Source organism: Dipteris shenzhenensis, chromosome 17 (assembly GCF_047967505.1).
Source record: "Dipteris shenzhenensis isolate YYH24624 ecotype China chromosome 17, Dip_SZ_1.0, whole genome shotgun sequence".
Classification (NCBI taxonomy): Eukaryota; Viridiplantae; Streptophyta; class Polypodiopsida; order Gleicheniales; family Dipteridaceae; genus Dipteris; species Dipteris shenzhenensis.
Window position 1 is genome coordinate 54,643,860 of NC_141612.1, and position 24,345 is coordinate 54,668,204.

Below are 24,345 nucleotides of genomic sequence, written 5' to 3' on the forward strand. Positions count from 1 at the left end.
GGCGTATGTAGCGGTATAGCTTCCCTCGAAAATTGTCAATGAACACAACACGTGGTGTCTCCTTCCCCACAAGCTGCAACTTCCTCAACTGTGCACCACTATCTAAAGTCAGGGTACTATACTCGTACTGCTGCCAATGAACCATCTGCATGTCACAAGTATCTAGTCCAACTCGTGGCACTCTAGCAAAGTCACCACACAAAGTACACCCGCCTTCCACACAATCAAGGGAGTGGAATAAAGCATCGCCATCTCGTGTACACAATATGGAATGAATGAAGTCGTGAGGACTAGTAGGAACCACTCTCCTATGACCATCAAGGGAACAGAATACATCATACATCAATCCAAAATCCACATGGTAGCGACAACAGCATGTGTCACACTCCTGAGAGCATCGCACAAACCATGGCCTGCATCGCTCAAATAAACTTTCCAATCTTGAACTCCAGGTGCGCCTCTACAAACTGAGTGTACAACTCAGTTTGGGTACACTCCAAAAAAATGCACCATACTCAATGTACACACCGCGTGACACCCTCTTCCACAATGCCTTCTTGAACACTGGGGATGCTCTACATTGCTCTTCCCAAAACTATTGTATGAAGGACCTAGTGGAATCATCCAACAACTGATCGCTGCGAGGTGCACGACCACTCGAAGCCCAAAGAGCATCAGTCTCACTATCCTCTAGACTTTGCCTTCTAATCATGCCTGCTCGCAAACATGCGCAGTGCAATCTGAAGAAGACGTCAAGCGGTACGCACATGGCCTATCATATGAGGTCTACTAATGGCAGCCATAATAGCACGACATGCTGCCAAGGCATCACTGGAATTCCTATGCTTAATAGAAGCATAGGAACGTCGAACACTGCTAAGGACCTCGCTACATGCAACCCTATCTCTACATGCACCAAGACCAGCAAGCCTCCTACACTCTACCAAGTCAGGGTGATCAATCAGGGATGTGAGAAGAGCAGACTGCGAAGCTGGCACGAGGTCACTAAAAAAAGACTGCACGATCTTGCTAGTACGACGACGCATAGTGGACTTTGGCAAGTCACATTCTGAAGCAATACTGCTGCTACAAGGTGGGGCAAGGGGATCAATGGAAGATGGTAGGGTGGAGGGGGGAAGGGAGGCGCCAAGGGGAAGGGGGGGAGGGGGAGGGGGAGGGTGGAGGGGGAAGAGGTAGAGGTGGAGGGTAAAATGTAGGTGGCTAGGGAAAGGGCGGAGGCTGGAGGTAGGGGAGCAGATGAGGATGTGGAGGGGGGGACAATGGAGGTGGGGTGGGGGTGGAGGTGGAGGTGGGATGTAGAGGCGGAGGTGGATCGGTGGTGGCAGCACGAGCTCTAGCTCTAGAGGCTCTCTTGTGCTCATGTGCCTTCCACTTGCACTCCTCGTCAATGAGATTTGGGGGGGGGGGTCCTACATCTTTCACGTCTACTAGCTCTACGACTTTGAGAACCCATTCTCAATAAAAGTAGGATGGAAGGTGTGACAAAGTGATGGGGAGGCAAGATTGGCTAAGAATGGGTGAAATGAACCAAAACATGGTGTCTTATAGAGAGCCTCAACTCATCTACTAGATTGCTCTTACTCATCCACTAGATTGCTCTTGATTATTATTGGTGGAGAAGGTGCTAAGATTGAAAATAATTAGCTACTAAATTACGTTGGATTTTGTTTTGAAACTAATTTTTGTGGTTACTCCAAATACCTCGATCGTGGTCATAAACCTCGATCGAGGTATTCTATGCTTCGGTCAAAAACCTCGATCGAGGTATTCTATGCACATCGTGGTCATATACCTCGATCGAGGTATTCTATGCCTCACGCACATCGCGGTCATAAACCTCGATCGAGGTATTCTTACCTCACGCACATCGTGGTCATAAACCTCGATCGAGGTATTCTATGCCTCACGCACTGAAATCACATGCATGTATAACTTACCATGCATGTTGATGATGTGGCTCACCATCATCATGATGTGTATACATGTGGCTGATGTGGCACCATGCATGGTGATGATGTGGCAATACGGTGTGGAATATATGAGTCTCTTCCATGATGTGGAAATGTGATGTGGCATGATGAGTTGGCATTCATGAGGTGGTAGATTGACATGGCAAATTGAGGTGGAGGGATTGGAGATGTGGCAATGTTGACGAGGTATGCCAAGGTGGCAAGGTGTGATGACATGGCTCCAAGAGTCCCTATGATGTGGAATGATGAGGTGACACATGTGGCTGATGTGGCAGCACGTGTGGCAATCTAAGGTGGCATGGCAAGGAGTGATGTCACATCTCCTTGATGACATGGCACCATGCGGTCTAACAACATGGCATGGTTACAAGGCAAAAATAGATGACTCAGCCTTCCACATGGGTAGGATGCACACTCCAATGGCTTGCCACTAGGGTCGGTGATGCTCCTAGCCTACCTCACCAAGCCTAATACCAAGCCTACCTTATCTTGGTATTAGGCTTGGGTGGCCCTTTTTCCCCTACAAAAGGGAGACTTCACTCTTGGAGGCCATATTCTACGTTTCCCTTACTCAAATTTAACCAAGATTTTTCCCTCTTATTCATCATGTGGAGGACTAAAAATATTGACATTTTTGAAATGTTTGGTCATGTTTGAGAATTACTAGATTTATTTTTAATATTCTTTGTTGATCCTCTAAGGAGTAAAAGAAAAAATAAAACTTCAATCTTCCTAAATCTAAATGTTGGATTTGGGATTGGATGATTAAACCACACACCCTTATGTGCCTACTAACCTTCCACTAAATTGGATTTGCTTAATTATTCAAAATACTAAAAAAATGTGGTGTGCTACTAAAATGCATGTATTTTATGACTTTATTTATTATAAATAATTATTTATAATTAGATAAATCATTCAAATAATTACCAATAAATCAAGTTAAGCTCTACATAATGTAAAGAGATCATCTTGAGCGAAGCCCTACTTCATGATGTTAATCTTGAGGGAAGCTGTTAAGAGACCAAGCTCAACATCATGTGATGACATGTGCATAGCACTAACACATATAGAGTGCTATAGAGGAAAGGGTTAGATGCACTTATCCTAACCCTAAATGGATTTGTATATATTCTACATTTTCAACTAAATCTATTGTATAGTTAGTCATTTTTGGTGTGCTCTCTAGTTGTGTCCTCTCTCCTCATCTCCACTCTTCTCCTCTCTTCTCTTCATATCTTGTCAAGGCTCACACACAACCCTAGCTTTGAAGAAAGCAATGATAGTTGAACTTTGCGCAAGAAATATAAACACCCCTGATGGCCTAGTCAATGGAGCCAATGGCACATTCGAATACCTTAGCTTCACAAATCAACAACTAATAGCATGGATTAACTTCCACAATAACAAAGTTGGCACAAAAATATGATACAAAAAACAAACAGCTATGCAAGAATACAATCTACTCGACATGAACACCAATATTCTGAATCACAAAAGAATTTCAAGCTCTTCCAACTTGGTAAGAATTCTTTAAATCTAATAACGAGGAAGCAATTCCCAATCCAACTAGCCAATGCTAAAACAATACATAGGTTTAAGCATTAACAATGGCAAGCGTAGCATTCGACCCACAAAAAATACGAACTCATAGCTTGGCATACACAGCATTCTCACGAGTCTCCTCACCAAAGAACCTATTCCTCCTTAGCAAGCTAGAAAAGAACACGTCAAAGTGAACAACAACATGCTACAAGAGATCGAACGCCTACAAACGAACGCAAGCTGGGAATGCATACAAAAAGATCTAAAACACACAAACAAACACACATAATCATCAAGTTAATACAATATCACTAACCGCACACCATCAAGACATAGTTTAAAATAGAAGCATAATGGATGCTGACATCTTATGCCTTCAAGAGACAGGGAAACAACCATCAAGCAATTCTCCATTCCCCAACTTTAGCAAAATTTCAGGCTACGACGGGCATGGGCATTCAGTACTTTACAACTCAACACAAACCTTGATTGCACAAACCACAATCACACAAAACGGGACCGAATTAATACTTACAACCTTCCAGAATGCCACATAGAGCCAATACAAATAATAACTACGTACAAACCGCCCAAAGCACCAATCCAGCACTTTACACGAAACCTGGAGCAACTTCTACCTAGCATTAACACAAGCAATCCAATTGTAATACTTGGAGACATTATCATCGATTGGACAAAAATAGAAAGCACATCGAATATCCTAAAAAACACTCTTGAAGAGGCTTCATGCACCCAAATAATTAACAAACCAACAACGATTTACCAGTCCATTCTAGACCACATTTGGACCAATTTCGAAAGCGAATCGAGACTCTCAGGCACAAACCATTGCTATTGGTCCGATCACTTTAGCACCTACATCCTCCTCCCAAATACTACCTGAGAAAACCCCCTCAAATAGCAGCTCACCCACTCATACATTCGAGTTTGGCATGCCCAGTGAAATTCTCACCATGTTCTTTTGAAAAATAGAATTAAGGTGCAAGCGTTATGCAAAGGAAGAAAACTAGGTGGGCAAGCGGCGTCGCATGTCTGAGATGAACGTCTCGAAGTTGGCGTGGGAGGAGCCTCCATCCAAGGCAGCTCCTCTTGCCAACGCCCTCAGCTCAACCATGTGCTGCATGAATTCTGGGTCGCCAAACTTGGCCATGAAAGCCCGAATGCCACTTTCTACCTTCTCCCGTGGCACCAATCCGTCTGCCCTCTCGCTCCTTAGCTCGCTGCCCACCTTCCATTCGTCCACTACGTACCTTGCATTGATGCATTGCTCTGCAAAACCCCCCGCCATCGCCAGAAGGGGCACCCCTGCACTCACACTCTCCAACACAGAATTCCACCCGCAGTGTGTCAAGAACCCGGCCACCGATCGATGGGAAAGTATTTGTAGCTGCGGTGCCCACCACACCACCATCCCACGGCGCCCTCTGGTTCGGTCTACGAATTCACGGAAAATCGAGGATTTCACCTCTGCGCGTAACGCCCACAGAAACGGCTGCTCGCTTGCTTCCAATCCCAGCGCAAGCTCTTCCAACTGTTTCTCTGATAGTACAACTATGCTCCCGAAACAGATGTAAAGAACAGAGGAAGGCTGTTGGCTGTCTAGCCATGTCTTCCAACTCCAGCTATCTTCTGGCCAGAGGCTTGGCCTCGCAAATATACGCTGTGACCGATCGTCTTTGATGTTCTCATCCAGAAAAGCGGGAGGTAGTAGTGGACCAATAGGAAGGAAGGACGTTACATCCTTTTGAAATGCTTCTATACCTCTTCTTTCCAGTTCACCAACGTTGTTTCCCAGATTCCATGCTGCTTCATCCGTGCGCTTCATCTCACGATCCAAACACCACTGGAAGAAGTAGTCATTCGCATGAAAAAAAGAGATCATATCTGATCCACGAATTGGGATGACTCCAGGCACACATTGCACAATCTTCCCTCCACTATCTTTCTCTGAAACGATGGAAAACTTGTAAGTTGTGAGTGGAACTCCGAGTTTAATCATAGTGAGTTGACAAAATCTAGGAGAGCGAGTGAGACCGGGGGATCTATTACGTACTAAGCATTTAAAAACGACAAGTGTCAAAATGAAACTAAGCGTCTATACCTTTAACAGGAATCAGGTTTTCCGACATGAGCAGTGGCTGATGGTAATAAATCAGATTTGCATGAACAGGAGTGGTCCAAAGTACAACTCTGGGGATGTCGAATTTGTTCGCGACTTCTTGCATCCAAGGACAGTACACGTCGGCAATGATGCAGGAAACCGGGGAGAAAGCTGGAGGAGAATGGGCGAGTACCACGTCCTGCATGAACAACTCGAAGCGACTCTGTAGCGCGTCGATAGCTTGTCCAAAGGAGACAATGTCCTCGTCCAAGCGGCCATGGTTGGGGGGCAGGCCATCCGGGATGTGCAGGAGGCGGATGCGGGCGTTGGGAGGAAAAGGGGGGGCGCCCTCGAACATGCGGAAGTGATCGAATTCTGTATTGACGAAGGTGATGCAGAAATCATAGGAGAGGAGCTTGATGGCGAGCTGCATCATGGGGGTGATATGCCCCTGAGCAGGGAATGGAAACATGACTGCGTGAGGTTGGTGCTGGGGTTGCGCCATGTTAAGCTTCAATGTTTCCTTCCTGCTCAAACTCAGCTCTCAAAGGATAAGCTTATTTAGCAGACGAGACTCTCTTCAGTGGCAGCTCGCCCTTCCCATGTGACATGCACGACTTTTTGCTTCCCATCATCTATTCTATCTTTTATTTAATGGATTCATAACTATCATTGTGTGCATTTCCTTCACGTGGGTGAGTGTGCACCCTACTGGTCCCTACAATAAATTTTATTCAAGCGCTCCTTTCAATATCCCTTAATTTTTCTTGTATAATGACTTTGTTGACTTGTCTTCCATCAATCACACTAATACCTAGCACTCCAAATCCACTATGCATGTTCTCTCAAATTATTATATTTCTAAATATCTCTTTACATGAGCCATCATTAGAAAATCATTATGAGAGTCCAAAACGGTCCATGCCACAACGGTCCATGCCAGAGTAAGATCTCTAACACCTAACTTTATTAGCTCTTCCATTCCCAAAGGCATTTAAGCATATGCCTCCTGCGTGGGTATACGTGTGGCTCATCATCAATGAAAGAAGGGGTAAGATCTCTAACACCTAACTTTATGAGCTCTTCCATTCCCAAATGCATTTAAGCATATGCCTCCCTCTGTGGGTACACGTGTGGCTCATCATCGATGAAACAAGGCGTAAAATACAAATCTACATGTGATAGTTAGGGGGATACATTAGGGGATATATGTATCCCATATGCAAACCAAATTTGAATAATTGATAACTTGAATGAATAGAGGTGGCAAGACAAGGGCTCTAACTTCTCAATCTAGCTTTAAGGAGAGAGGCTTTGGAGCTAGACTTTTGTGGCCTCACTTCTTGCACTACCTAGTTTAGTTTGCTTCTTAAAGTTAAAGTTCATTTTGTGCTTCTTGCCAAGCAAACTTCCAATTACTCAAGATGTGCCAATTTCATTGGAGACGATACCTCGATCGAGGTATTTCACACCGAAGCAAAACCTTTGTATTTTCACTCGAGGGGGTGTCACACTCCCCCGCAAGTGGTCCGGAAGTGGACACCCTTAGCTTGCTACCTCCCAACATCTCTTATCCCATTCAAATGAATAAAATCTTTTAAAATCCCTACTGCCAATATGTTACAATAGAGTGACTAAGAATGGATAAGATAGTAAGAAATACCATGTTATGATAGGCATGAACCTTTAAACTAATCATTGATCCCTACTTTACATCAAGTTTAGTCAAGCAATTTAAATTCCTTATAGTTATTTGCATCTTTCTTAAGTCAATAATACTTTTTTTTCATACCTGTAACCTGATGACCTTCTATGAGCCTCAAAGTTGATTGTGGTAACTTGACGAAGGTGGCGACTATCTTCCAAGGCTCCCCCATGGCTATAAGAAGTGTTCCCTCTAGCTTGATTATTGAATAATCTACCAAAATTATTTCCTCTTCCTCTATGGAATTGTCTTCCTTTGGCTAAAAATGCATGATCATGACTCTTTATATCAGTGTGTGTGCTCTTCTCATGTGCTCTTGCATAAGTAAGGTGGTGCATCTCTATTGGTGATTCTAGTCACAAATTGATCATAATATTTCCCTACACTATTGAGAGCAAACTAGACTAACCTTTTTCATTTGATCTCTTAACAACTTAAAGTCAACTAATTATCGATATACTTCGTAGTTTGATCGTGTCTTTGAATCTAATTAGTTTTGATGCATTTTTCAATTGATTCTCTAATATAGAATGGTTCTTGACATATTATTTACATTGAATCAACTCTCAATCCTAACTACAACTTCTCAACTAATTTGTTTATTGCTTTGCAATTCCTTGAGGTTGATTAGGTGTAAATGTAGTAGAAGTTGTTGCTAGAGGCTAAGGTCTTAGCTCTTTCTTAATGGCAATGTCCTTAGCTAGAAGATATTCACAATCTTGAATTTCTACTCACCATAGTTATTATCATCTAGCTTGCTATTTTAGTCTAGAAAGATGTGAATTGGCCATGCTAAAACAATTATGTGCAAAATATCTAACTTGTAATGAGATATATAGCATGTGAGAAATAGCTTAAAAATTTACAAGGTTGATGTAGCTGTACAAATCGATGCCAAACTATTCAATAAGTGAATTTACAAGGGTAGCATATGAGTGAAAATGAGTGCAATTAATTCATGCCAAAATAGTCAATAGCTAACATTACAAGGGTGGCATATGAGTGAACGTGAGTGTAATTATCTTGAAATCAAGGATTAAACTACCAATTGAGTCACAAAACTCTAATACTAACCAACACCAAGATACTAAAATGGTATATCAGACGTCTAAATGTGGATATCAATGATATATTTGAGTAGAGTGACTCCATTAGGTATTACCACTCCAATAATGCTGATTGGGATGTTAGGCTTAGCCTCATTTTGTTGTGGCACCTTAGTTTTCATGGGACAATCCATACAAGCATGGCCAATGCCACAATCTCTATAGAGTGGTTGGAAAGTAGTAGGGCTACCACAATGAGGGTGATTTGCGATCCGGTGATTCTCTCTACAACCTTATCACTTGATTGGCACATGATATGTGTTGGGCTGAACTTGATTGACATAGACATGGATTAAACCTTTTGCTCCTTCCACATAGTACACTGGGTGCTCAGCTTCATAATCGAATTGTGAATCCACGTCCTCAGCTTGCGGTTGTTGTGTTGGAACTTCCGGAGGAGCTGGATTTGAGGCTCTTGAATATGGTCGTGGATTTGGATTTCTGAGTAATTATGGGACTTGGGTTCAGACGTGAACAAGATTCAGCCTCAGAGCTGGGAGTGCTTGTGCAAGTGTTGCCTATGCAATGCAGTTCGTATTGTTGAGGTCGAGGCGGGTTGTTGCGCATGTTAAAGATGCAACTATTTTCGTCATGCCCATTTTATTTGCTGTGTGATTGGCCATGTAATGTGGACACCATACATTTTCTCGCCTTGGGAAAGTATGAGGTGGCAGTTAAGACATGTGAAGCTTTGTTCCATGGCCTATATTTCTTCTCTTAGCTTCATGGTCATGGCCTCTGGGCAATCTTCATTAGACGTTTCTGTAGTGGACTTGGCTTTTCCCTTTTTAGAGCGCTTTATCACGAGCTCTAGATCTTCCATCATCATTGCTAGTGTCAAAGTCAGTCATGCCATCCTCAATGTCAATGGTGGTTGCCGCATGAGCAAGAATAAATGTTTCGTATAACTACTAATTTTTTTCATGTCACTGTGGATTTTCTTCCGTAGGCCTGCAATGAATTAGGCTAAGAGGTATTTATCATTGGGGCGTGGGTCACATTTGGCAATTAAACATTTCATCTTCGCGTACATCTTCCCTTTGAGCTTATTTAAGCTTGCTCAATTGGGTGGGATCATTTTGTAGTCGTTCCATTTGGAACCTCCTCTTGAATTCGGTTTGCAACAGGTCCATGTGGCTTGTTCTTCCACTAGGAGGTCTAGGTACCATTCATAGGCTTCATTAGTTAAGGCCATGGGGAACCAGGTGACCTTGGCTTCATTTGATTGATCTCCTCCTCATCTCCTCCAACTCGTCCTTCAGCTCGGCATGCGGCATCAAAATGCTAGAGGAATCTTGATGGATTGCCTCGACCATTGTATTGGGAAGATCGAGTTTGCCGAGGGGCCGCCTGCCTTATCTCCATCTGCCTCCAAGTCAATGTCATCATCATTACGATGGCGATCTGCCATGTTGTGACTTGGAGGAGTCAAAGGGATTGGCTGAATTTCAAGGGGGAATTCGAGGAAGAGGGTGGTCGGAGTCGTTGGCCAGAGCGTAGTTGCATGCAGAACTATTACAAGGTGGATCAAGTATCTCCTTCGCAATTCCGGGTGGTGATGTAGGTGTGTTAGGGGGGTTAGATATGCATTAGTGTATTGGGGATCGTCGTGTTAAGAATGTGCCTAGGATTGTCCCATGTGAGTGTGGGAATGTGCCAGTGCAGATGGCTCGTTAATCAGAGGTCACGGCAGCAAAATTTTATGAGCGAATTAGTGCAAAAAGGAGCTCATAAGGAGGCGCAAATTGACGAGTGCTAGGGATGCTGAAATGGTGTCCAATGGGTTGGAAAAATGCCTCATAGCGTGGTGTTTTCTTGTGTGAAATCGTGGTTCAAACAGTGTCCAATTTGGGCTCTAAATGAGTGAGTTATGGAGGGTCACATTTAGATCAAAATTAGGCCTTTTGGGGGGGGGGGGGGGGGGGGGTCTTTGGCCTTAAGTGTGGGTCAATGGTCTTTAGTTTGAAGAGGACTTAGTTAGACTAACTCAGTTACTATAACTAGCTTAGTTTAATCAACCTAACTAATTGGGGCTAACTAACTGTAGTTAGTTGAACTAACTATAGTTAAGTCCAATCTAACTTAAGGCTAACTAACCCTCTTTGAGTTAACCTAACCGAACCAACAACTAACCTAACTCTCATTAATCTTAACTAAGGTTAACCTAACCGAGGTTAATACTAACCTCACTTTGATTATAACTAATGAAGGCTAACCTAACCTAGGTTTGCTACTAACCTAATCCAAGTCATTTAACTAATCCTAGGTTAACCTAACCTAACCCCGACTAACTTATTAACCCTAGGTTAGTCAGTCAGGGTTTCTTTCTTTTTTTCTTTTTTTTGGGGGGGGGGGGGTCGCAGCGGCCCCATCAAGAGGGGTGGGGGTGAGGGGAGAAGTGGTGAAGGAGGGGTGGGGGGGTGGAGGTGATAGGGAGGGAGGGATGTGAGAGGGGGAAAGGGGAGCGGAGTTGAGGTGGAGTTGGGGCGCGGTCCGGGAGGCACGGGGAAGGAGGTGCAGAGGTAGAGCAAATGATGCTAGCTTTTGGATTACAAAATTTCCATAATCTCTAAATCCCAACCCAGGTGGAAAGCTAGCAGGTGCCAAAGCCTTAAAGCAACCTAAAATATCATTATCAGAAAATCTTTCTTTCAACTTTCAATAATAGAGAAAGCAAAGTTTTTCTAAAACGTAATAGCACTCTCTAAATCACGTCCATCAATCTCCCTACCCAATTTAACGGACCTATACATATTACCCTGAATTGATGAACGAAGGGCATAGAGTTCACCATCTGTCAACAGGAATGATAGGGAAACCCATGCAGTCATCAACTGAAGCATTCAAATCAACTTCGCGCTCATGAATAAATTCTTTTTCTATATTGCTTCTATTTCCACTTGAACACAACTCACTACAGATGAAACATCTACAGAATTGTGTTGAAAAGTTTTGCTTAGAAACGCAAGTCTCGCTAAGATATCCGCCATAAAATGAAGATGATGGATGAATTCAAACTTGGAAATCTTTTCAAACGAAATTGCATTCTCAATCCTTGTAAACACTAGTAATGCCTCTAGTGATTCGCAAACCTTGTGAACAACTTGGTGCCTACTTAGCCATCGAACTTTGTGAATGCGACTCATATGAAGTATGTCAATCTAGCTTAAGCTCAAAAGAGACAAGTCCTGAGAGAAGGAAAATCCAAGCAACTCAAGGGTCGGGAAGCTTTGACAATTTGTTGAGTGCCTGAGCTAGAATCTCTCCTCCTCTACATGATGCCAAGTCCCAAGCCCACAATTGACAAACAATGGATACTCAATTGAATGAAATTCATCTCAAATGTTGCGGGATTTTCATCTTCGAATTAGGCAGTATGCACAAATGGACATAAATTGTAAAAAATAACAGCGTAAATACTAACGCACACATAATCAAGCACCTCATTTCGTCTTTTGTGATGTGGTGGTTCTTTTAAAACTAGCTGAAGCACCCAAGCAATTTTTCATTGGCACGCAAGACTTGGACAATGCAATCACAGCTTTGCATCAACACCAACCGCAGTTGGAGATTCAGAATGTATGCAGGCTTTTTGGCCATAAAGCGCATCTTGTTGCGGGTAGTTCATCCATGACAGACGAAGCATTTTCATGGTGTAAACAGAACAAGTTGCCCTTGACGATGATCATGTAGGAAGGGCGGCGTGCAAGAAGATTGGGGTCAAGGGGGCGTGGGACTCAGGAGCACCTTCACGGAACCTGTGAGGTAGTTGAAGACGATGATAGAGATGCCAGGGATAGCACCTGGGTCTTGGGCTGTGCAAAATGACAGACATGAGGCCTCCTGCACTGGGGTCTGTGGGGTGCTGGGTACTACGAAGGCATTGCGATGGCAAAACAATAGCCAGGTGTTGACGATGGCAAAATAGTAGCCAGGCGTTGGTGATGGCAAAACAACAGTCAGTACGTTGGACTCTATGTTGGACCACAAACTGCAGCCATCGTGTAGTTATGATTGTGTGAGGGTCCTGGTCCCTCTTCAGAGGCGGCTTCACCACCAGTAAATGGTGAGCAAGGAAGCAGTGGCGTGGTGATTCGGTGAAAACTTGCGATGTAGCTAGTAGGTAGAAGGGTGAAGCATCCATGGACAACTATGGAAGGTAAGAAGAAGCAGTGATTCATCGAGTTGATGGGATCATGGGAAACTAGAAATGCAAGCAAGTTCCAATTTTTGAGAAAGCAGGGTGCGTGCAAGATCATCAGATGCTCTGATGCAGAAGAATTGAAGAAACAGAAACTGATGACTTTGAAGGACCACCACGGAACTTCCGTGGACTCGAGTGATTGGCAACGTGCAGAAACTACCCTCCCTTCTCGTCATGTCTAGACTCCATTGTCTACCTTGCTCTGGCTAGGCGATTAGCATGCTGTAGTTACTAGTAGCTTGAACTATTGCACAAACGATTGCAAGCCTCAAGGACACTAGACAGTGATTGTGGGGGCCTGGAGGCCGAATGGAGCGTAGTGCAATTGAACGACAAGTCCTAAATCCAATTCTCAAAACTCTCGAGACTCAAGTCACGACTCAACTTAAAAGTGAAAGTACCCGTGTTGAGTCTTGAGTCCTTAGTCACGAGCGACTGGCAATGCGAAGTCGAATCTACAAACTTTGAACCTTGAAAGTTGGGGCTTTCTTTGAAGAGCAGAGGCTAGTAGGCATAGAGCACACAAAATCAAGATGTGATAGCACGAGTAGAGTTTGAGAAAGAGGAGTTTGGACTTTGGAAGGTGGAGAAATCGGATAAGAGACCTAAAGGATAAGATATTAGAACCATAGATCTACTGAGCAACCAACGCTGATGATTGATCCACTTGATCAAGGGCTATATCCAAGCCACATGGACCAATTTGTTTAAAATTTTATTAATAATATATAATAATAATAATATAAGCTTTAGGAGTAATCCACAGGTTATTAATCTAACCTTGATTTTCAAGGTATATCTTTTTAAATACCCTTAAAGTGAAGACTGCCCTAAGATTTTATTCTTTTAAATAACCTTCTTCTCACCACTTAGGAAGGTTTTTTTCCATTTTTGTTGGTTTTTGTGTGACACTATTAAGCATAGGAAAGATCTTAGGGTGTTTACACAAAAGCACCATGGGCACCGCCTACGGATCATGGACGAGTCCACAGCCCAGATGCATTCAATGGAAGATGGGCGAACATGGGTGGCTCTAGATCTAACGGTTGGGATGGCGTTTCTGCGGACCCGAGCGGTTGATGGTCTTGGTGAAAGCTAAACAACATGGAGACACGTGGTTGACAACTAATGGTTCAAATTCAAAAATTGCTGAGTACAAACGATCCCGAGGAGCCTTTCAAGCTTGTGGACGTCCTTCTCTATAAAACATACGAATTTCTTTCTTGCTCATCATCTCAATCGCCCTCATCATCCTTTTCAGCTTTGAATCAGGCGGGGAACCCTGCTGCACGCTGAGATCGATTCATCCCATCCCTTACGCAATGGCTATGGCTATGGCTCCTGCTTCTCAGGCCTTCCAGAGACAGAGCATTCTTGTTATGCCTGCTGCTGCAGCTTCAGCACAAGTTTGAATGAACGACTGCCCAGCCAACACCACCCCAAGTCGCGCATTTCTTGTGTACATTTGCATTTGCGACAGATATCTGATCGATCGTCTCTGAAAAGACGAGGGATTCTTGGTGCTGTAACCCGTCTCTTCCTTGATCTTTTCCTGGCCACGCCAAGGTTAGAGTCCATGTCTGCAGCTTCAAGGACCACGCCCGACACACAGGCTAGACCCTTCTTGAGGCCCGCAGGAAACATTACGAGAAGCTTACAACAAAAAGCCTCCGCCCCCCTCTCTAAGATTGTAGCTGCCAGAGATCCTCCTTTCAAGCCACCCTTCCCGCGAGGTCGTAAGCTGTCCCCTTCCAAGCTTCAAGACCACCCCGCTCCCTCGTCCTTTCCTGAGACCGTTTCTGGTTCGCCAGCTTGCAAAAGTGGAGAGGAAGACATTGTGCAGAGTGCAGAGTCCCATAGCGCCCAGGCGGAGAAATGTGGTATTGGCGTGGAGACGATGTACGGCAATGTGGTGGAGGTCGTCGTTCATTCTGGGAGGACAAATTCTGGGGCCTGCAACAGTGAAGCTTCTAGCGCGAGGTTGAACAAAAGCTGCACGAGACAGCTTGGGGGGGCTCCAGCTGCTCAGCAAGTTCGCACGAACAACACTCAACAGAGGCGTGAGAATTTAGCTAGATCGAGGCAAAAACAGCTCAACGGCCCGAAGATTGGCAGGATAGTGCCGGATGGGCTGCCTCCCTTCGCTGCTGTACAAGAATCGAAGAAGCGTTGTGGCTGGATCACGTCTCAAAGCGGTAAATGGTCTGTTTCTTTGAGCGTTCAAAATTTCTTTCGTAGCATTTCTTGCTCTCACACGACCCTGTCGTGAAATCCTGTTCGGTTTCTCTTCGGGAAGAACGATTTTTTCAAAGTTTCCGTTCTGATGGGGAGCTTTCTGTCCGTCCTACCCCTTCCAGCTGCGCTTTAACTTCACACCTCTGCTGCACAAAACCCTCGTAAGATTTGTGACCCCGAACTTAGGGCTGGGGTTTATTGGTTGGTTGTCCATCCTTGCATATTTTTGGAGTGGCATAACCTACTTGTCGAGCGATAGAATATGTTTATTGTGAGCTGAGATACTCAGTGATATTGGCCAGTTCAAGAAAACTCGTTATAAAAAATTCTGTAAGCTAAATAGGATCTCCTCAGGAGTTCTGAAATACATTTCCAATGGCTGCTTGGAGTTTCCCCTCTCCTGAACGTTTCAAGCTGCTGTAAATGGGTTTCTGTTGCAACGTATGTGGATTTCATGTGTAAAGTAAATGGCAACGTTGTGCAGGACCAGCTCATGTTGCATACCATGATACCGAATGGGGCGTTCCTGTCCATGATGACAGGTAGATTTTGTATCAAGCATGAGTTAGTTTCTCAATCGAGACGTAATAATGCAGACTCAATGACGTTTCCTTTTGGCATTGATTATCTCAGGAGACTCTTTGAGATGCTCGTTCTGGTTGGTGCACAAGCAGACGTGTCGTGGCCCTTAGTTCTTGAGAGGCGGGAAATGTACAGGTTCTCATTGTTTGCCGTCCAGAAGCCCGTCAAATTTGAGACTTTATAGAAGCATACTCGTCCAATTTCAGTGATTGCATATTGTTGATTAAAGGTTATATTCGCCCTCTGCAGAAGTGCTTTCGCTGGGTTTGATCCTGCGGTGGTTGCTAAGTTTGACGAAAAAAGGCGATTGTCTATGACGGCCAAAAGCAGCATCATGCTGCATGAAGGAAAATTGCGCGGTGTGATTGAAAATGCAATTCAGGTTTTGAAGGTACCATAACCTTCTTGCTATATTCCTGCAACATCATCTTTTTTTACGGGGTCTTAATCCAGATTTCTAATTTCACACTTGTTCAGAATTTCACATAGCCTCTTTCACGCTGGGGCATGGGCGTAAAATTGTCATTGACTATTCTTCTTGTCTGGATGAGTCAGATTAGAGAGGAGTTTGGGTCCTTTGATAGATATTTATGGGGCTTTGTGAATAATAAGACCCTTGTGGGCAATTACCGTCTTCCCAAACAAGTCCCTGTGAAAACTCCGAAGTCCGAGCTCATAAGCAGAGACTTGATCAAGCGGGGCTTTAGGTTTGTTGGCCCCACTATCATGTATTCCTTTATGCAGGCAGTCGGCATGGTAAATGATCACCTTGTAACATGCTTTAGGCATGATGAATGCAACGATTCACCACAGTCAATGAGAAATGGGATATCAGTAGAAGCTCTCGGTGAGAAACATGACATACAAACTTTTGCTTCGGTTTATGGTGATTGGGTCTAAACTCCAAGATGAAAGTTGAAAAACGACTATTTTTGTACTTACGAATTCAGTTCACTGTGAAGAGGCGGCTTTAAGCCTTTCTGTTGTATACAACACTTTATATATTAGCATGACCCCTCCTTTTTCATTTTTGGGAAGATCATGTGCTTGTCTCTTCTTTGTCCCCAAAAAAGGTCATTATGTGAACTTGGGATACTTCCCTCTGTGTTTCACTGACAGACTGGAGGCAGCAAGTACCATACTGGCACATACACAGAGCAAAAAAGATCTTGCAGACATGGTTTGAGATTACTGAATGCTGGCCATAAGAACCTTCATGAGATTCTCATGAATAATATCACTATTTGCTCTGGTGACAAAAAATCCAATCAGACCATGTGCTTGATTTATACGTTTATGTTACCATACATTGAGCAGCACCAAGTTTAAAATAATTCCTTTTGCAAATTGTTGTGCTATAATACAAAAAGTCGTCATGGTTCAGTAACGATAAACCAAGGCCAATATTCTCTTGATAGAGACTAAAGGCGAAAGATGTCCTATTTTATTCGTATTCCGCATAAATACGAGTTCTAAACTCAATGAGTCATCCTCAGTTGGTCGCATGTATTTCTATTACATTATCTTGCCTTGCACAGAAAATACCAGCAGTGATTTGCTTGGTGGAAGCATGTTTAATAGAAAGAAAAGTAAGATTCATTGCTATTCTCGATAATAAGGCTGTCGAAGCTTGAGCTACGCATTATTCTAAAATAGGAAAGATAATTCCTTCTTGGCTACTCGGAGGTCATGTTTTGGGAGAAGAGTCAGCCTACTCACAAGTTTCTTATCGTTTCAGACAAGAGCATTGCTCTTCGAAGTATTGGATAAGCATAATAAGGTGGAAGGCCAAGAGGTGGAGCTTGTTAGAAAATGGTGGGTGAAGGACAGTATGAGATGGAAGCAAAGAGGAAAGCACTTGTGGAGCTGGTAAGGACGCGCAATTTGTTAGCACTGCCCCTACGAGGGGCGGGCTACAGCATCAATTCACTTTTCCTTTGAATTCGGGTTATTCGACACGTGCCACCCATAGAACTAGTTCTCACTCGAGTACTCTCAAACTACTTGGAGTCCATGCAACAATCTTCTCGCAGCTTCATCTGCGTTCAATGTTGGAAAGATATGGTGAACAAAGTTCTCAGTTTGAAGCTATTAGGAGATGGCCTAGGAGAAGGCCTTTCGAGTCCATTTTCCGTCAGGCGTGAATCTGTGTGCCTCCCTCACAAGCTTGGAAACAACTTGTTCTCAGGCTCTATTGTTGTTGATGTGTCATGTTTGTAAGCAAATGAACTAAACAAGTTTAGACCTTCCCCAAAACGATTTCACAGGGTCCGATCTCGGGAGTTGCATGTATTTAAATCCTCTGCATTTGCAGAATAATCACAATAGGGGTGATTCTGTGGGGGATTGGTGTCCTTCCTTGACTGAATGATCTGGACTTGTCTTCCAATTCTTTACTTGGACAAATCCCTTCGAGCTACATCAATCGAACACACAATGAGAGGTTGGTTTACAAGTAGAAAGGGAGACTCTTGTTGGTGATGCAAAGCTTTTATTGCCAAGATTAGAGGAAGCAGCCAACTAATTGGCTCACTCAGTTGCCTAAAAGTTGACTTGTCAAATAGCTTTAGTTGAGTTGATGCGCAGATTAAATGAACAGTTTTTCAACTTGCTTGAAGCTGAGCAAAGTTTATCTTGAGCATGCAAGCAAAGTATAATGTCTACCCGCACACCTTGCATTCAGTTGCTATGCCTTGCATTCAGTTGCTATGACCTTCTTGTGTATGATTTAGTGCCTTACGTTGATTTTCCTTCTGCTATGAACTGCTTTCAATTGAGTGCCTAAAATCCAAACCACCAATGCTATGTTAATTCAATGCTATGTTGCTTAGCTCATTTCGACGCTAAACTTTACGCAATCATGTCCTTACACTCCTCGCCAGAAGGTGGAGGATGACCTCAATGGTCTGCAACCTTATCTCTCCCTATAGAATCAGTGCTTTCGTCCAGAGGCTAAGCATTAGGGTCAAAAGAAAACGAGAGAATGTCCAGGCTGAAGATCATTACCCAAATTCTAATGTCTTTCACTCGATTGTAGATTGCTCATGCTTCACCGAATGACTGAAGACATGCTCTTTAACTCGATGGTTGCTTGGTTGCCGTTGAAGGGTAGTGCTTGCATGCGCCTATGACACAACTTTACAATATCATTGCTTGCCCTTTTCAAAGAGGGCACCCCTATATAATACTACAATACTTGGTGGCTCTTATGAGAAACGCCATGGGTTGTGGAGAATCCTTATGTCAACAAGCCAAAACCTTGGCAACACAATCTAATTCTTGATTTGCATACAAGCAAACTGAATGTGTGGAAAAAACTTCATCCCAAGGACATGATTTTGAGTGCTTGTGCATGACTTATTAAAGTGCACAAGCAACAAATATCATATAGTTGGGATAAAGTGTTCATATTGAGGCATAACGTTATTTATTATGGGCTTTATGCTTGAATCTTAAGCCTTGAATTCAACTCTTGGGATAATCAACATCTTGTGGTAGTTTCATGAGATCTGGGTTCTCAAATTTATGCTCTATGAGTCTTTTACATTACATAATCAATCCAACGCAATACAATTCTTGTGTGTTATTAAAAAAAAGGAATATTTGTTTTTTAAAAATAAAACATTGAGTTTTTGCAAAATGCATTGTGTTCAAATTTGTTGTTTCTAGATCCTTGTCTTCATGCCTTGTAGTTAAGAAATTAACATGGTGTTTAACAACTTTTATAGCTCTTTGTTATCCTCAAGTGCATAGCCAAATACATATAAAATTGAATGTTTCCTTTTGTTAATGTTGTGGTAATAAGGATCAAAAACCATAGTCAAGAGCAATTAATATGACGGTACAGCTTTGCTAGTAATATCTTGATATTCAAAGAAGGTTTGATGGATCTAATTGGGTAGAGGTAGCCATAAAATACTCTTCAGAAAGGATTTGATCATACTTGCAAAATCATGATATAGAGATTGAAATACCAAAAGTACAGATAGAGAAGTTAAAAATGTAAAAATTGTTTTGTGGAGTAGTAACAAAGTTTTGCTTGTAATATCTTGAAAAGATTTGATGGGTCTAATAGTGTACAGATAGCTAAATTTCTCTCTAGAATGGATTTGCTCATACTTGCATATAATCTAGAGAGAGATAAAAGGTAGAGAGAGAAATATTAAAATCCTATACTTTTGAGGTTTCATACAAAATGTATAGATCTTTTGAGGTTCCCCATAAAAATTATAGACCCCTTGAGGTCTCTTACAAAAAGTGTAAAGATTACACGAGATTCTTTACAAATTGTGTAGAGATGATCTCATACACTTTATGTAGAGATGGACATGCATAAATCTCTCTCAATGGAAAGAAGATTCAACTCCTTGGGCCTCAACGCCTTTATATTCATGTGTTTGATTTCTTGGTGTTCAGGCTTCCTTACACTATCAATGTGTTCTAGCATGCTCACCCTTGCAACTCATACTCTTGCATGCTTTCCTCCTCATCTTTTCTCCTTTTACTCCCTTTCTTCTTCCTCTTCCCTTTTTCTCCTTTCTCTTTTCCCTCTCCTACTCTCTTCCTCCTCTTTCTGCTCCTTTTCCTTTGTCCTCCTTCCTCTCTCCTCGCTCCTCCATTCTTCTCTTGCGTTCTTCTCCTCATCATTATTCACTCCTCAATCCTTAATTCTATGAATCCGTGAAGGAGCTTAGCTCCTTACTCCTCAACATTGCAACTTTCTCTCAACCTTTAACCCCTAGTTAGATTTTGAAACCCTCTAAACTCTATAATCCTTTCCTAAACCCTTGAACCCTTATGTAGGTGAGAACATTCATCAAACCTTGTGATTAATACTTCTTTTTCACCTCAGTGCATACAAGAATTACTTTCATGCTTTAGCCTATACCTCTCATCGGAATACGATACGAGGATCTTTGCTACAATTGTGCAAACCTATGCTAGAATGAGCTATAACATAACTATGGAAGACCAAACCCCTCGAACTTGGAAATGAGAGAAAAGTGCTAGCCATTTAGCATTGTTATCTTCATGGAGGTTAGTGCCTAAATTGAAAATGGATCACACGTTTTGCTTGCATGAAGAAGAATGCCCTATGAAAACCATCCATGATAACGCATTTGAGGCAAAGAAGTATGGCAATGCTTCTTGCTAAATTACAAAAATTTACCTTAAATTACATAAAGCAAATTAACTACTAGTCACAAAAATTAACTTTTAAACATCCATCCCATTCTCAACTCCTTATTTACTTTTGCACACCCAACTCTCTTTTTTGAATATCTCAAACCACGGCCATTTTTGTACGGTGCACCTTCAATTTTCATCTAGCTCTCTCCATTGCCACCTCCACTTTCCATCCACATCTTTGTCACCATGACCATTTATTCGTTCACATCTCCAACTCCACCACCTCCACCTCCACCTCCATTTCCTATCCACCTCTTCTCCACCTCCACTTCTCATCCATCCACCTCCTCTCCACCTTCACCCCCACTTTCTATCTAGCATCTCCCCTTCCACTACCATGCAAGGGATCCCCTCCCCTCCCCTTCTTCTTTCTCTTTCATTTTGTGTAATTTCCCCCAATTTTCCATCCCCTTCCCTTTGCACTTATTTTCCCCTTCCCCCGCTCCTCTATTTTTCATCTTTCCCCTCTCTTTTCCAAAAACCCCCCCTCTTTACCCATTTTTCATCATTCCCCCCACTCTTCCCAGGCTTGCCATCCCATCCTCTTTTTCGTCGTTCCCTAATATTTCTATTCTCGTGCCCATCTTCTTCCCTCCCCTTCTCTCCCCCCCACTTTTCCATTTCCCCTTATTCTATCTCCTCCCCTTCCATTCCCTTCTCTCCCCTTATTCTATCTCCTCCCCTTCCATTCCCTTCTCTCCCCTCCACATTTTTGTTCTACTTCCTCTTTTCATTCTCTTCCTCTCCTCTCCCTTCTTCCATTCCCCTTATCCCTCTCTCTCCCCCTTACATTTTTGTTTCCCTCCCTCATCCCTCGTCAAAACACCCTTCCCCCCTTTTCCATTTGCGGATCCCTCCTCATGCTGTTTTTCCCTCTGCTCGTCTTCATGCCATTTTGGCACTGCTACTCCTCTTACCCCCTACCTCTTGCCAACAACTCTGGTGAGCCTTGCCCTAAAGACCGTGTGTTCACGTTGGATTGGGTGCTACGCTATGCAACTAACTACTAGTGCTTTGCCATGCAACCATGACCATGACGGTAAATCCTGCACATGCGTGCCTTCTTGGGCATTGGACCGCCTTAGAGGTAACCCCCTCCTTCCCTTCGAGCCATTGTTCCCCTTGTAGCCCTTGAATCCTTGCTTGTGCCACTCTTGCCACTCCTGTTGGTGACCCTATTGGAGCACCTATCAACCATAGTGATGTGTGTGCCCTCCCTGTGCTATTACCTAGCTTTGCCTACTTCTAGCCCTACCAACATTTTTGCAACCTCACTAACCTCCTCATTTTCCCCGGCAAATCTCTTCCCCCTTTCCCCTCATTGTTGCCTTTCGCCTCCCTCCTTCTCCGCCCCCATACATTACCTTTCGCTTCCCTCTATCTCCCACCACCATATTCTGCCTCCCAAAAAAATCAACATGTCACCATCACTACTGCCCATAACAATAACACACATAAGAAACCTAACCTTGTTGCTAACTCTTAAACTAACTATAGGTAGTTGACCATCTAATTAAGCCATAGTTAGTATCAATAACCACAAGTAGTGAACTATAATGACTTAGATTAGCTCATCTTAATTGTAGGTAGCCAGTTGAGTTGAACTAAAGTTAAGTTAGATTTACATAAGCTATTTCGATTGACCAAACTAGCCCTCAATTACCTAACCATAGTAGGTTAGCTAAACTACTAGCCCTGCTTTAAAATAGAAAAGAGACCATTAAAACCAAAAATGGATAAAAGGAGGGAGGCTTTGTTGAAAATGAGAAATGTTAACCCCGTCTTTCAAGGCCCCTGACGTGTTATCTAGAGGCCAAATTGAACCCCATTTCAAACCTGAATTTTATAGGTAGAAAGCTCTACTCCAAAGGAACTTTGTTTGACTATTTCACTATCATTTCATACTCCATTAGACATCTTGAATTAGGGACTGGTTTTGACTAGTCACACCCACATTTTTTACCATTCTTTACTTAGAGTTATCTTCAACGCATTAACGGGCACAACTAAGCACTTTTTTGTGGACTTGAGGCTAGGAGCTACTTATTTTTGAGAACTTTCTTGTAACCTCCTTGCCTTCCAGCACTTTAACTTCCCGCCTTCCACTAGCAACATGATAGAATGGTAATGCAATGAAGGATAGGTACATGATGTTAACCGCAATGGTTAATTGGTCATGTAAAGTGCCATATGATTGTAATGAAAAACGGAAAGGTGGAGAGGGTGTGAGGAAGGTGATATGCTATACGTCTTGGAGCCATATGGGCCCAAGTTCATGTAACAAGAGAGTGAGAGAGGTGAAAGAAAGTACAAGTGTTAGCTCTCCCTACAAAAGGTGGATTGTATAAAAGGTGAGAAGTTTGACTTTGGTCTGTAAGAAAACAATACAACGTCTCTGATCAACATATAACAGGATCTCATATGCAAGAGAGAAAAGAAGATAGTATGGAGAATTAAAAATTTGATTACTGTAAAACTGATACAATAGATGGCACTGCCTCCCAATCGTGCGCTCCTGTGTGAGAAGCTTTGATGACATGCTGGAAACATTAGAGGACAGAGGCTGGATGCTAACGAATCAAGGTTGTTGTAGCCAGTGATGATCATGGGCTTCACGGGCTTGCTCTTATATAGCCACCAGTCATAGTCAGTTAGACCCAATTGGGAGACCGACCCAGTCGGCCCAAAACGGCCGACTGGAGGTCGATCCCGAAATAGGCCACTGACCACACATTAGAACTGTGGCATAGAATAGAGCAACTAACATACCGTTTGGCCCAGAGCCATCCGAGATCATCTAGGGCTCCAAACGGGCCCCGCAACTCAAGAGTGGGTTGCCTCAAGAAATGCTCCATCTATCCTCAGTGCGGTCAATCATGGGATGCCTTCCTGCACTTGGATGTAGCCTAGTTGGCAGTGTGCCAACTTTATCTGAAGCCGTCCAGCCATCAGGCCACACATGGCCTCCATCTAGTGTCCAAACCAGGACCTATCGGATAACCGAGCTACTTAAATGCCTTCTCCTCATATGGGGGGCTTACAAGTAGAGTTAGCTGGTTCCCACGTAGTTACACGAGAGTGGAGCATTGATATCTAACACCCCTCCTCAATGTCCACCCGCAAGTGAACTTACTTTTTCGGCCTAATGCCAAGTCGATGAAGATGCCTCTCTAGCAAGTCTCTTCCAAGAGCCTTCATGAAGATGTCTGCATCATTCTCTGTAGTTGGACAGTACACCAAGTCGACCTCTCCATCCATGATGAGCTCACATACAAAGTGATATTGAATCTCAGTGTGTTTTTTGTGAGCGTGGAACACAGGGTTCTTTGCAATTGCCATGCAACTCTGATTGTCACATGCTAAGTGCATAGGCTTGTTCTGCACTGCACCCATGTCCCCTAAAATCCTCCTCAACCACACTGCCTCACAAGAGGCAAAACATGCTGATTTGTACTCAGCCTCAGTAGAAGAAAGAGCAACTGTGGGTTGCTTCTTGCTGACCCATGACACAGCTCCAAATCCAAGTGAGAAACAGTAACCTGTCACTGATCTCTTACTGTCCACGTCTCCTGCCCAATCCGAGTCACAGAATCCGGTCAAGGTGTTGCCCTTGGTATAGGTGATGCCATAATCAAGTGTGCCTTTGATGTATTTCAGCACCCGCA

General features: G+C 43.2%; 2 protein-coding genes across 2 annotated transcripts; one reads left to right on the forward strand and one right to left on the reverse strand.

Moving 5' to 3' along the window:
- Positions 1–4,563: 4,563 nt before the first annotated feature.
- LOC147892314 (7-deoxyloganetin glucosyltransferase-like) lies at positions 4,564–6,163 on the reverse strand. Its single transcript, XM_087388598.1, has 2 exons — positions 5,659–6,163; positions 4,564–5,504 (listed from the first exon to the last, which is right to left on the reverse strand). Exons 1-2 carry the CDS (start codon positions 6,161–6,163, stop codon positions 4,564–4,566), a joined length of 1,446 nt encoding a protein of 481 aa, XP_087244724.1.
- Positions 6,164–9,865: 3,702 nt separating this feature from the next.
- LOC147892315 (uncharacterized) lies at positions 9,866–16,594 on the forward strand. The gene is made up of 6 exons (XM_087388599.1): positions 9,866–10,029; positions 13,946–14,868; positions 15,393–15,450; positions 15,542–15,625; positions 15,740–15,881; positions 16,046–16,594. Exons 1-6 carry the CDS (start codon positions 9,866–9,868, stop codon positions 16,388–16,390), a joined length of 1,716 nt encoding a protein of 571 aa, XP_087244725.1. The 3' UTR covers positions 16,391–16,594.
- Positions 16,595–24,345: the final 7,751 nt, after the last annotated feature.

What these genes read in the sequence shown, in the direction of transcription:
- LOC147892315 (XM_087388599.1), top strand. Translation starts at nt 9,866, where the DNA reads ATGGCGATCTGCCATGTTGTGACTTGGAGGAGTCAAAGGGATTGGCTG. An exon ending in TCGCAATTCCGGGTGGTGAT is followed by an intron (nt 10,030 to 13,945) that starts GTAGGTGTGTTA and finishes GCTTTGAATCAG; the next exon opens with GCGGGGAACCCTGCTGCACG. An exon ending in GTTCCTGTCCATGATGACAG is followed by an intron (nt 15,451 to 15,541) that starts GTAGATTTTGTA and finishes TGATTATCTCAG; the next exon opens with GAGACTCTTTGAGATGCTCG.
- LOC147892314 (XM_087388598.1), bottom strand. Translation starts at nt 6,163, where the DNA reads ATGGCGCAACCCCAGCACCAACCTCACGCAGTCATGTTTCCATTCCCT. An exon ending in AAACCTGATTCCTGTTAAAG is followed by an intron (nt 5,505 to 5,658) that starts GTATAGACGCTT and finishes CCATCGTTTCAG; the next exon opens with AGAAAGATAGTGGAGGGAAG.